General features: G+C 47.9%; 1 protein-coding gene across 1 annotated transcript; it reads left to right on the forward strand.

Moving 5' to 3' along the window:
* Positions 1 to 45: 45 nt before the first annotated feature.
* LOC147980764 (protein FAR1-RELATED SEQUENCE 5-like) lies at positions 46 to 2,685 on the forward strand. Its single transcript, XM_087516950.1, has 3 exons — positions 46 to 222; positions 307 to 372; positions 460 to 2,685. The coding sequence occupies exons 1-3, from the start codon at positions 46 to 48 to the stop codon at positions 2,683 to 2,685; spliced, it is 2,469 nt and encodes an 822-aa protein (XP_087373076.1).
* The last annotated feature ends 9,922 nt before the right edge of the window (positions 2,686 to 12,607 follow it).

Genomic DNA, 12,607 nt, shown 5'->3' on the forward strand with positions numbered 1-12,607 from the left:
CAACACTTCAAATGGTTTGCAGTTCTGTGAGTTTGGCGTGTTGACATGGACGAAGAATCCGCATTCGGGAGGGACGAGAATGGTACTGATAAGGTGACTAAGACCGATAACGATAATTTGAACGAAGATGATGACAGCAGCGACAACGATTCCGTCTCGTCATATGATATCTTACCTCCGGAGGATTTTGATAATAATGAACATGGCGCAAATAGCGACAACGTAAGTGGCGTATATTTTATTTTTATTTTTGAATTTGCAAAGTATGGCATGGCTAACTATATATCTTTGTGTACAAATTTACAGGAAGATGTGGATGTTGACAATGTGCAACATAGTTGGCAGGAATCATTTGCAGATAACTTGAGCCAGGTTAGTTGTTAGATGTTGTACGTCGATCAATAGTATGATTTAAATGATAGTAATTGACATATATATATTTTCAAATGAATGTTGTAGGAGGAGTCAAATGGTCTCGTACTTGATCACGATGAGGGAGAGATTGATATTGAGGAGGCTCAAAGGGAGCAGAAGATGCTTGAGACACATTGGAAGGTTATGGCTATGACCTTTCGGTCGCAAGGGGATGCATACATATTCTACAACAATCACGCCAGAGAGCACGGGTTTAGTATCAGGAAACAGAAGGTGAAACGAGGTGCTTCGGGAATGATACGGTACCGGCGGTTTCTTTGCTCCAGGGCAGGGAGAAGGCAGAGCAAGTTCATAACCATGGAGGGCCGCAAGCGCAGGCTTAGACCGGAGACTCGTTGCGACTGCGGTGCACATATGGTGGTGAAGCTGGACAGAGAACGTGGCGTTTGGTTCGTCGCATCATTCGTGGATGATCACAACCACGCGATGGCTCGGCCCGACGAGGTTTGTTTTTTGTGGTTACACAGACGGATTGGAGATGGCCAGAGGGCGGAGATATTGGCGATGGAAGCGGCCGGGATAAGAAAGCATATTATAATGGACAACTTCATCAGCAGATACGGTTCGTACGATAAGTGCGGGCTTATCAGGAGGGACATTTACAATCTTTGTTGCAGAGAAAAAATGAAGCTCATTGTAAAGGGAGATGCAGAGACGGCAGTTGGCATTATGAGGAGCAGGAAGGAGAAGGACCCTGAGTTTTTTTTTTTTGAGTATGTGCGTGACAAGGAAGGGCGATTGAAGAGTATGTTCTGGTGCGATGCACAGTCGCGGAGGGACTATCAGGACTACGGAGATGTGGTCGTGTTTGATAGCACGTATAAGATGAACAGATACGGTATGCCGTTCGTCCCCTTTGTCGGAGTTAACAACCACCGTTGCACCACAGTGTTTGGTTGTGCCATCATTGCTGACGAGATGGAAGGGACATACGTGTGGCTGCTGCAGACATTTATGAAGGCAAACTGTCAGGTGAAGCCAAAGTCAATAATCACAGACGGTGACGCTGCAATGATCCGGGCTATTCGGACTGTCCTTTCAGATGTTTTCCATCGTCTTTGCTCCTGGCATATCGAGAAAAATATGCAAAGGCACCTGCATTACAAGTCACTGGATGAGTTCAGATCGCTCCTGTACTATGCCACCTCTCAAGCGAACTTTGAGCAGAGATGGAAAGCTTTCTATGATAAGTGGAAGACGGATAGAACCAAAGAGTGGCTTGACAGGATGTACAGGAAGAGGAGACTTTGGGCAGCTTCATATCTTTCCGATGGTTTTTTCCTTGGTATGCGAAGTAACCAGAGGAGTGAAAGCCTCAACTCCTGCCTTCACCTTCACCTGGACTACGGTATGACAATTGTTGATTTGGTGGTGCATTATGAGAACTGTATAGTTCGCCTGCGTGAGAACAAGGCGTACGATGACTGCGAGGCATTCCGGAAGGAACCACCGTCGGTTACTGAATATAAGGCCCTTGAGGAGCATGCCGCCAAAGTATTCACACCTGCTAATTTCTACATCCTGCAAGATGATTTGCATAAGATGGGTCAGCTGGAGATATTTGAGACGCTCGTGGGAATTGGGCGTCAAACATTCATAGTGACATGGAAGGATAACCACAAGTTCAGGTACAATGTTGTTTATGAACCAGGTAACTCAGAACAAACTATTACATGCAGTTGTCTTAGGATGGTTCGGAAAGGGCTGCCATGCAAACACATTTTGTTTGTTCTCCATCATCTGAACTTAACTGAAATACCAAAGTGTTGTGTCATGCATCGGTTGTCCAAACATGCGAGAGATGGGTTGCCTGTGCAGCGGAAGAGTGATATGTTTGGATGGGGTTGGTCAGGGCCATTGGAGAGAGAACGGTATAGTGCAATAACCATTAAAACCGCAGAAGCTGCTCATGTTGTAGCAAATGATCCCTTCTTGTACGACGAGTTGATGGAGTGTCTGGACAATATAATAGCGCAGAAAAAGATTTCAGAGGAGGAACTTATAGGAAGTAGAATGTATGCTATGCTGAAGAAGGAGGCAAGTCAGGCGCAACAAGTTGAGCCTGGTATTGGTGATCCTCAGAAAGTTTCGACGAAGGGTGCACCTAAGAAGGGGCGATCGAAGGGGGGCCCCGACGTTACAAAGAATGGTAGGCCAAAAGATTTTACAGAGAAGAAAAGTGGTCCTTTGTGCAGTCTGTGTGGTCTCCCAGGTCATAACAAGGCTACATGCAGTAAGAACGAGAAGTGAGTTGCAACCTTTTTATTTTTGTTATGTTGCTACTTTGATTTTACCAACTATATTTGCTCATCCATTTCTTTATGTTTTGTTCAGGAACTGGGCGTAGAGACGCAGCTTGGTTTGTAGGAAGAATAAAAGTGATCGCACGAGTCATGTCTGAATAACGCTATTTTTATTCGCACGTGTGTGCCAGAAAACTTGATTTGTACTGTTACGTGATGATTTGTACTGTTATGTCTGAATAACCTATGCTATTTTTATTCGCACATGTGTGCCAGAAAACTTGATTTGTACTGTTACGTGATGATTTGTACTGTTTCTATATGAAGTTTCGAAATTCTGTTTATTTGTACTGTTTGGAAATTCTATTTATTTGTACTATTTCGAAATTCTGTTTATTTGTACTGCCAGAAAAAAATATGCCCAACCACCGCAGTCGGGCCCGTAGTGGGGAACAAATCATACACCCAAATCAAGCCCGAAAGAGGCGACTCGGGCGGCTGATAGAGCCCACTAATGGGCCCGGCAACGGGGTCCAACGGGGCTGCGGGCAGTGTGATATGAGAGGAGTTCGAAAGAGGGGGCGGAGGCAGCTATTTAAGTCGCTCCTGGCACCCCTCCACTTTTGAGGTGGGACTAAACTGGCGTGAGTTCGGCAGCGCGCGGGAGAGGGGAGTGGGCGTGGGCCGTGGGAGGGGGCGAGTGGCGCCCTGCCTCTATGGGCCGAACTGGGCCGGCCGGTGACAGCGCCGAAAACGGCCTCATGAGCCCTGCGGCGGCCGCGTGCACTGAGGGAGGGGAGTGGGCGTGGGCCGGGGGAGGGGCCGAGTGGCGGCGTGCCTTCATTAGGCTGAACTGGGCCGGCCCGAGACAATAGGCCTCCTGAGCCTTGCGGCGACCACGTGCAGTGTGGGGCGCGATGGGGACGCCATTTTTAGTCCCACCTCGGAAGCCAGGGGGCGCGAGGAGCGGCTTAAATAGCTGCCTCCGCCCCCTCCACCGAGCTCCTCTCTTATACATGCCCGCAGCCCTGTTGGACCCCGTTGCCGGGCCCATTAGTGGGCTCTATCAGCCGCCCGAGTCGCCCCCTTTGGGCTTGATTTGGGTATGATCTGTTCCCCACTATGGGCCCGGCTGCGGTGGTTGGGCATTTTTTTCTGAATATTTTTAAAAAATATTATTTTACTTTTACGAAAGTGCAGAACAAATATACTCATTTAAAAAAATATCATCACCCACAATGATGCAAATAAGAGTGTCACCGACAATGATGCAAATAAAAGTGACATTGAAAAATAGATATTGTAGCAAATACCGACCACGGCACATTTATTTAGTTGCGGAACATGCTAAACCATGCCACATTACAATATAGAGATGATGTCTTAATATGAAAATTGTATCAAGTACCGACAACGGCACGTTTATTTAGTGGAGATAATAGCCAACACCCCATCCTCCGACTCATTTCTTCTCCATGATCTTGAGGATCTTCTCTTTCACTACTTCCTTCGTGTTGCATTCTGAAAAAAGTATTTCAGCTAGAATGCGTCCCCTTGAAGCATTAACCTCATCTTGATCGAACTCAAATGTCCAATCATCTCCGTCCCAGCTTTGAACGCATTTCACCACGAAAAGACCACAAGAGACTCTGCAAGAAACCACAAGTCAATTATTGATGGATCATACAAGTATATACTAATTCAACATTTGCAACATACCCGTCTGTTTGTGATGGCATATCGTACTCCCTTATTGGTCAGGAAGATACGTCAGGATGTTTCGTTCCAATAAGAGCATTCACCTCGTTTGTATCATTAGCTATTTCTGCCCTCTGAAATAAAAATGAAAAATACATATGAAGTACATTTCGAATAACTATATATTGTTTTATGTATCGTTGTAAGCTTACCAGCTTAGCAATCTTTGCAAGAACTCTTTTGTTGCATTTACCAGTAGAGTTTAAAACTTGAAACTCTTTTTTCTTGTTGTGCATAAGAACTGTTATCCAATGACTTTCGTCCACATGAAAAGGAAAGTATGCCTACAACAAAGTTTATTCATGTTGATGTACACACAGATGTACTACGAATGATCATACTAAACTGAAGTACCTTATCTTTGATGAAATACTCTTCAGTAACTCTAGACACCATTTTAGTTTGGTTTGTGAAATGATCCATAAAATGCCTCTTAGAGTTGTTAACCTTTCCATCACCACGAAGAATAAGCCAGTGGGACATCCAAGATGATAATATGTGACGGTCAGCACGAGGATTATGGGTCTGCATATGGTTGCAATAACTATTGATGACCTACAAAATAACATAACAGCAATACGCCTATTAGATAATTTATGTAAATGACATGTACAACTTAATAACTTAGTGCTAATACTTACACCGCCATGCAACCACTTTTTTGAAATGATGGCTTCAAGCATATCAGGTGTACATGTTTCCCCACCAATTCCCGTCATGTGCACAACAGTTTTTCTGCAAAGCTTCTCCGACTCTGCCAGTGTCCGGATATAAACCTTCGCGGCCTCTATGTGATCCTCATTAATGTAATCAGTACTAATCATAGCAGCTCTTATACCAAATAGACCTAAAATAGTAAGAAACAATGAGTTAATAAAGTGTGCATGCAAGGACAGAAGTATGTTGCAAGAATAAATTACCTAGCACTTACTTTTCTTTGCACGTTTACGTCCACCGTTCTGAAGAAAAGGTGAAAGACAATATTTTGACCGTTTCCCATCATTCTCCTTCCCATCATTCTCCTTTTCATCATTCTCCTTTTCATCATTCTCCTTTTCATCATTCTCCTTCCCATCATTCTCCTTAGTGCCATTTTCTTTCGCATTTTTAATATGGGTGTTCAGACTATCCATACTAAATTCCTCAGATTTATCGGCGCTAGACCCGTCTGACACTTCATTCATATTCTTGGGGGTTGAAGTAATAGCTGGAAAGTCATTCGTGTCTACCGTCGCAAGAGATGGGTTGGGAGAATTACCATTATCCTCAATAACGAAGGGGTCGCCTTCATCTCCTGTACCAGGTGTGTTGTGATGCACATCTCCTGTAACAGATGCATCCACCCTGTTGTCCATATCTTCTTTTGCAGGAGTTGATTGTACATCTGGCCAATATTTTGATGGACCATACTTCCCCACCCAGTCTTCACTATGCTCCACATACTCAATGTCATCATCAGACCCCTTGTTTGGCTTGAAGACAAGAAATTTCTTCTCCAGCTTCCCCACTACTATCTGCAATGATACATTAATTGCATTAACTACATGCATAAATTATGAATAATCCAATGTAAACTGAAGTACACATCACTCATATTACCTCAGCACATTTTTGAGGGAGAAGTCTAATTTCTTTTTGCATATCTTTGATGCATTTCATCACCTGATCTAATGTACTATCCCTGCTCGATGAAGCCTCATCTCTATTATCTTTCTTTTTTTGGCACGATCTTCCTGCTCTAATTCTTGCTGTAATTCTTCCTCCACCTTTCTTCCTTGTTGAGCAATTAATGTCTGCCTGTACTTCTCACTTATCACGTCATCAATCTGTAACAGGTAAAATCAATTAAAATTTCTCAACATATAAATAGTAACTTAAGTTCATGTAGTACGAAATAGTAACACATAAATAGTAACTTACCGTCCCATTACCACGGCCGTATGCCGTGTCGTACGCGTCACGCTTCATAGCCTCATCTTCTGACCAATTAAGCATCAATGGATACCCATTAGCTATTGGATCAAATGCCTCATCATCCAGTGGCTGCACCTTCTCCCAAAACATGTACTGCATGAACATGAAGTATATTAGCAAAAAAATTTCACAAACTATAGTTCGAAAGAAACAAATATAACATAAGATTTACCTGTAGGAGGGCAAGGTTTCCGATCGGCCAAGTAAATTTTGTAAGATCTGATAAGGTCTTTGTGATGCCTTCCACGCAAACGCGTAATGTAAACGCGTTCCAATTATATGCTTTGATGGCCTCCACATCGTGCACTAACTTGTAATAAGCATTAGGAACTTCTATCGTGGACTGCGGTGCAAGAACCGTGCCTAGCAGAACCAGAACAATTCTACGGAGGAAATCATCATCGTATGTGCCACTGGCAACGATGTTCTCAATCAGGTCGTCTATCATCATTTCCCCCGTATTGGAATCTAAAAAGCGACTAGGCACCTTCACCTTCGCCTTTAACCCCCCTTTTCCTAGCGCTTTCATGGCATCTTTGCCCTTGTTCTGTAGCCCAAAAATGTCAAACACATCTTCGGTGCGCAATGAAATCGCACCATTTTTTGATGGCATGATGAACCTTTTTCTGTCCAACGAATACGATTTAATAATGAACTTGAGCAAACATTTGCGCATGAGCACACTAGGTATCATCAGCATTTTTCCAAGACTAGTGCTTGCAAAACGCTTTTTCTGTCTAGAGTTTAGTTTGTTGACCAACAGACACCACTTCTCAACCGAACAAAAAATCTCTCCGTACTCCACCGTTGCTAGGAATAGGAGCAAAAAAAATGTTAGCTACTTTATATGGGCACATGATAAACATGATGAATGCATAGTACCTCGTGCCATGGGATCAGGGCCGGCCCTGGGGGACGACGGCGCGGTGGCGTTGGTGGCAGATGGCGTCGGTCGCAACCTGTAAATAATTTGAAAGTTTTTTTAGAAACACTATGATTTCTGAAAAAATCTTTGGTATGTAATACTTTGAGGTGTTTGGACTAGAACAGGTACGTGTGGTTTAAGATGCCATACTATTTTTTATACCATGGTTTTTCTGCTGTATATACCTAGAAAAACTGAATTAAAATCAGCTGTCATGCATGCATAATTATGACCAAAACTATAGCAAAACTACACTGTAGCCAAACACTTAGGTGGTTTTCACAGAACTAAGAAACACTATGGTATATACAGTGCATGTATCAGCCACTCATGCATGCATGTATTTACGCAGTACTTAGATCGTGGCAACGGGGGCGACGGCGTCGGGGCAGATCGTGTTGGGGCAGTCGCTCTGTGGTGCGTCGGCGTGAGCTGGCGTCGGTGGCAGATGGCCTCAGGGCCGTCGCGGGCGTTGGGGCGGCGTCGGCGTGACTTGGCGTCGGGGGCGGCGGCCGCAGATGGCGTCGGGGGAGGCGATCGTTAAGGCGGCGTGAGGCGGCGTCGGCCGCAGATGATGTCGGGGGAGGCGATCGTGGAGGCGGTGTGAGGTGGCGTCGGGGGCTGCGTTTGCCCTAGATGGCGTCGCGAGAGGCGCTCGTGGAGGCGGCGTGGACTGGAGATCGTGGAGGCGTGGAGGGCCTTTGACCCCCGATGGATATGCATGTACGCGGGCTTATCCATTTTTTTTGTAAGAACCCATTCATTAGTTTTTTTCCCAATCATTAGTTGCGTCTGTTTTTTAAAACAACCATTATCGAAAATACATTGATTGATAGATAATTTTTTTGGACTCCGCCAAATGGCACGAAACTTTTTCCGCACGTTGGCATCACCCTCGACAGCACCCACGCCAGTTTGCATATTTTTCCGACGCTCGATGCATTTCCTAGGATTTTCCCCGTGAAAATGCCGTAAAACACTGGCCGGACGTGACGCAACGTTTGTTTTGTGTCCGTTTTCGTTCCAACCTTGCGTGGGGCCCTACGTAGGCCATGCCCGCATGTCCGCCCACTTTGGTGCAATTGCATGCATGCGATCACGTACCCCCTGTGCAACGAGCTTCTTTTCGGTCTACCGGAGGGGGGTTCCCGACTACTTTTTTTCTTTGACTCCGCCAAATGGCACGAAACTTTTTCCACACGTTGGCATCACCCTCGACAGCACCCACGCCAGTTTGCATATTTTTCCGACGCTCGATGCATTTCCTAGGATTTTCCCCGTGAAAATGCCGTAAAACACTGGCCGGACGTGACGCAACGTTTGTTTTGTGTCCGTTTTCGTTCCAACCTTGCGTGGGGCCCTACGTAGGCCGTGCCCGCATGTCCGCCCACTTTGGTGCAATTGCATGCATGCGATCACGTACCCCCAGTGCAACGAGCTTCTTTTCGGTCTACCGGAGGGGGGTTCCCGACTACTTTTTTTCTTTGACTCCGCCAAATGGCACAAAACTTTTTCCACACGTTGGCATCACCCTCGACAGCACCCACGTACCCCTAGTGCAACGAGCAACGAACTTTGGTGCAATAGTCTGCAGTTTCAAAATTCTGTTTATTTTGTTTGCTGTCGTTTCATGATGATGATGCCATTGTATGTGTTATACTACCTGGGTTGACCGACGTGGTGAAAAAACGCACCCGTCCGTGTTATTGTCTCATGCCGGCTCAGCATGGGTGGTTCGGTGTTTTTTTATGTTGCTTAATTTTTTTGCCGGAATTTTATGTGTTTACTTCACCTTTTTACAATATCAATGGAAATAAAAACAATATCAGTAACTGATACATTATGCAACCATTCCATTACTCGTTAAAGCAACATAATTTCGTTCATATTTAGGATATTTTACATTCGAACGAAATTTTACTTGAAAAAAGATTAACACTAAAACAAATCTAACTACTCCTCGTCGCTACTCAAAAGATCAACCACTACCGTCTGCCCGCCGTCTTCACCGCCGTCTTCACCGCCATCTGAGTCATCGGAACTGCCCAAGTATCCGAAAAATTCTTCCACGGTAGATGACTGCTGCGCTAGTGTATCGGTCAACTCCCTGACCACCTGCCAGTATCCCAGCTCGTCTGTCGGGTCCCTCGGGTCAACAACATCCTCCGGCGGCATCCAACCGGTCTCCGACGTGGAGTTCCGGATCGCGCGGATCAAACCCGGCGACTCCAACGGGTCGCCCTCCTCTTGCATCGCCGCCAGTTCCGGCGGGATGTGAAACTCAGGGGCGGCCGCTGGAGCGGCGGGAGCGGCCGGAGCGCCTGCGCGAGCACGCCGACCGGCACGGGCCTGCACAGCCGGGGCGGCGGGTGGCGCGAGGGGCGCGTTTGGAGAGTCCGCACGGATGCCCCGAGACTTGTAGAAGCTGACGACGGTGTCGAAGTCGCGGCCTTGCCAAAAGTTGAGGCGACCTTCGGGGTTCCACGGACCGGGTTGTGCCGGCCCAGGCGTGGCATAGCCTTCGCTCGTCATGTGCCAGCCGTGTGCTAGGCGACACGACGGCGGCACGGGGATGCCGTGCCGGTAGATATCCACGGTCTGCGGCCCGGTGAGGCTAGAGGGCCACAGACCGCCCGGCGCGGTGCCGCGTCGACCACCGCTACCGACGCGTCCACCACCGCTGCCGCCGCGTCCACCGTCGCCAACCGCCCGGCGACTGCTCCCTACGTCTCCACTGCCGCCTCCCCAGCCGAACCACCGCCGGCCGAAGCATCCGCATCCACGAGGCATCGCGCCGGAGAGAGCCGCCACGCCGGAGATCGATCGGAGAAAGTGGGATCAGGGACGGTCTCTAAGAGGAGATGCGGAGCTGGGGCGGTTTATGTGAGGCTAGCGCGCGGGTCGGGGGCGGATTTATGGGAGGGAGAGACTCGTCGGGCACGGGTCGGGGGCAGGCGAGGCGGCAGCGGGGGCGGAGGGCAGGCGGCAGCGCCTCAGCGGGGGCGGCCAACGCGAGGCGAGGCGGCAGCGGGCGGCGCAGGCCGAGGCGGAAGCGGCACCGCAGACCGAGGCGGAAGCGGGCGCCGCAGGCCGAGAGGGAAGCGGGGGCGGCCGAAGCGAGGCAGAAGCGGGGACGACCGAAGCGAGGCGGAAGCGGGCGCCGCAGGCCGAGCCGGAAGCGGGGGCAGGCCGCAGCCTGCATTCGGTAGCGGGGCCCGTAACCGCGCCATGCATGCATGCATGCGCCTGTCCGCGCGTAATTACCGGACGTGGGCGTGCGGGGGTGGGCGCGCTGGCGGGACGACCCGGCTGAAAAAAAACAAAAGCGTACACGTATACGTATACATTACGAGCGGGACGGCAGGCGGGCGGCCTCTTTTTTGATTTTTGCCCATCGTGCCCTCCGTTATGAAGGGGTATGGGACAATCTTAGCCGTCCTTGTGTTGAAGGGGGTCTACCGAAGCGGAAGTGTTTTAATATAGCTATGCTATCCAGGCAAATATGGAGACTCATCCAACACCCGAACTCTCTCTGTGCGAAGGTATTGCAAGCTTGGTATTTTCCGAATGGCCAGATTCTAGATGCTGCCCCTAGGGACGGCATATCCTACTCCTGGCGGAGTCTACTTCACGGGCTACACCTTTTCCGGGAATGGTACATTTGGAGAATTGGCGATGGTACTCAAGTAAAGATTTGGTCTGATCCGTGGATACCTCGGCCCTGGTCACGACGAGTCTTGACCCCCAAAGGGCAAAATCTCCTGGAGCGAGTTTGTGACCTCATTGATCCAATTACCGGACAGTGGGACGAGCAACTGGTGAGAGACACCTTCTGGGCGGATGACATCAAACATATTCTCCACATACCGCTATGAGAGGGGGTTCAAGATTTCATTGCATGGCAGTACAATACCAAGGGTGTCCACTCCGTCAAAAGTGCATACAAACTCTAGCGTCAGCTCGAGCAAAACATGATGAATGATGGTGTGGGGGGAAGTGATCCGAACCCTGGCAATCTGGACAGTGCTAAGGACGATTGCTGGAAGCGTCTTTGGAAGATCCTTGCCCGAAAAACATCCAAATGTTCACTTGGCGGCTTAAACATGAATCCCTCGCTTTTCGCACAAATGTAGTACGCAAGGGTTATTGGAGTAATCCAAACATATGTTGGGTTAATTAAAATTAGTATTGTTGCAATCAGGCTTACCGGTGATTAATGTATTGAGTCGGGTTAAGTCTAAGCATGATTAAGGTGACCGATGTTTACGTCAGTTCGGCAGGTTACCGTACAGTTTGGAAAGTTTTCATGTAGATGCCTGATCATGTACGAGTTGTACTAGCTGGTTTAGGAATTAGTATAGTTACGTCAGTTGATTGATTTAGGAAAGCGTCCGTGTACGAGTTAGCTAGCTATACTAGTACATATACGTGTCTTAGTAGGGTTCCTAAAGCTTGTCAAGGTTGAGTCGGTTTGAGTCATGGCTGGTACGTGTATATATGTACAGCCTAGGGCGTATGTTGTAATCAAGAAAAAAAAAGAGAAAAGCAATAAATAGAGGAATTAGAGGGTGCGAGACGCACCCTTGGCTATCCACTTTTGTGTGCGTATGTTCGTGTAGTTTGATGTGATCGATCCTGTAGGAGAATTTCCAACAATTGGTATCAGAGCAAGGTTGAGGTGAAGCTGCGCTTTCCCCGGGGTGGCGACCAGATTAGCACCTCGGGGCGGGCAATACATTCGCTGGTGTAGCGACGAAGAGCGGCAGGCGATTTAGTCGTTGGTGTAGCGAGAACTAGGAGCGAGCGATATAGTCGCTGGGATGCAGCGACGAGGAGCAGCAGGCAATTGTTGCTCGAGCGGCGACAAGGAGGATCGTGCAGTTGTTGTTCGGTGGGGCGGTGACAAGAAGGCGGCGAGGACGGAATTCCAATCATTGGTATGAGAGCAATTACCTAGGATCAGCGTGCAAGTTATTAGACTAGGAAAGTACCTAGTACGTACTAATATTTGGAGTAGTATGAGTTCCGGCGAGTTCATATACGGTGAACCCAATCGTCGACACAAAATGCTTGTTCTGTGGCAAGGCTGATGAGGATGGAGCACACCTGTTCATAAAATGCAAGTCAGCAAAGGAGGTGTGGAGAGACCTAGCCATGGAGAAGAAACGCATGGAGATGGAGACTATTACGTCTGTGCATGTGATGATAAATTATCTATGGGGTCTAGATATTAAAAAGCGGCTATATGTACTCACCTTTTGGTGGTTGTGGT

The sequence above is a fragment of the Triticum urartu genome, chromosome 3A (assembly GCF_056163025.1).
Source record: "Triticum urartu cultivar PI428250 chromosome 3A, HENAU_Tu73, whole genome shotgun sequence".
NCBI classification, from domain to species: domain Eukaryota; kingdom Viridiplantae; phylum Streptophyta; class Magnoliopsida; order Poales; family Poaceae; genus Triticum; species Triticum urartu.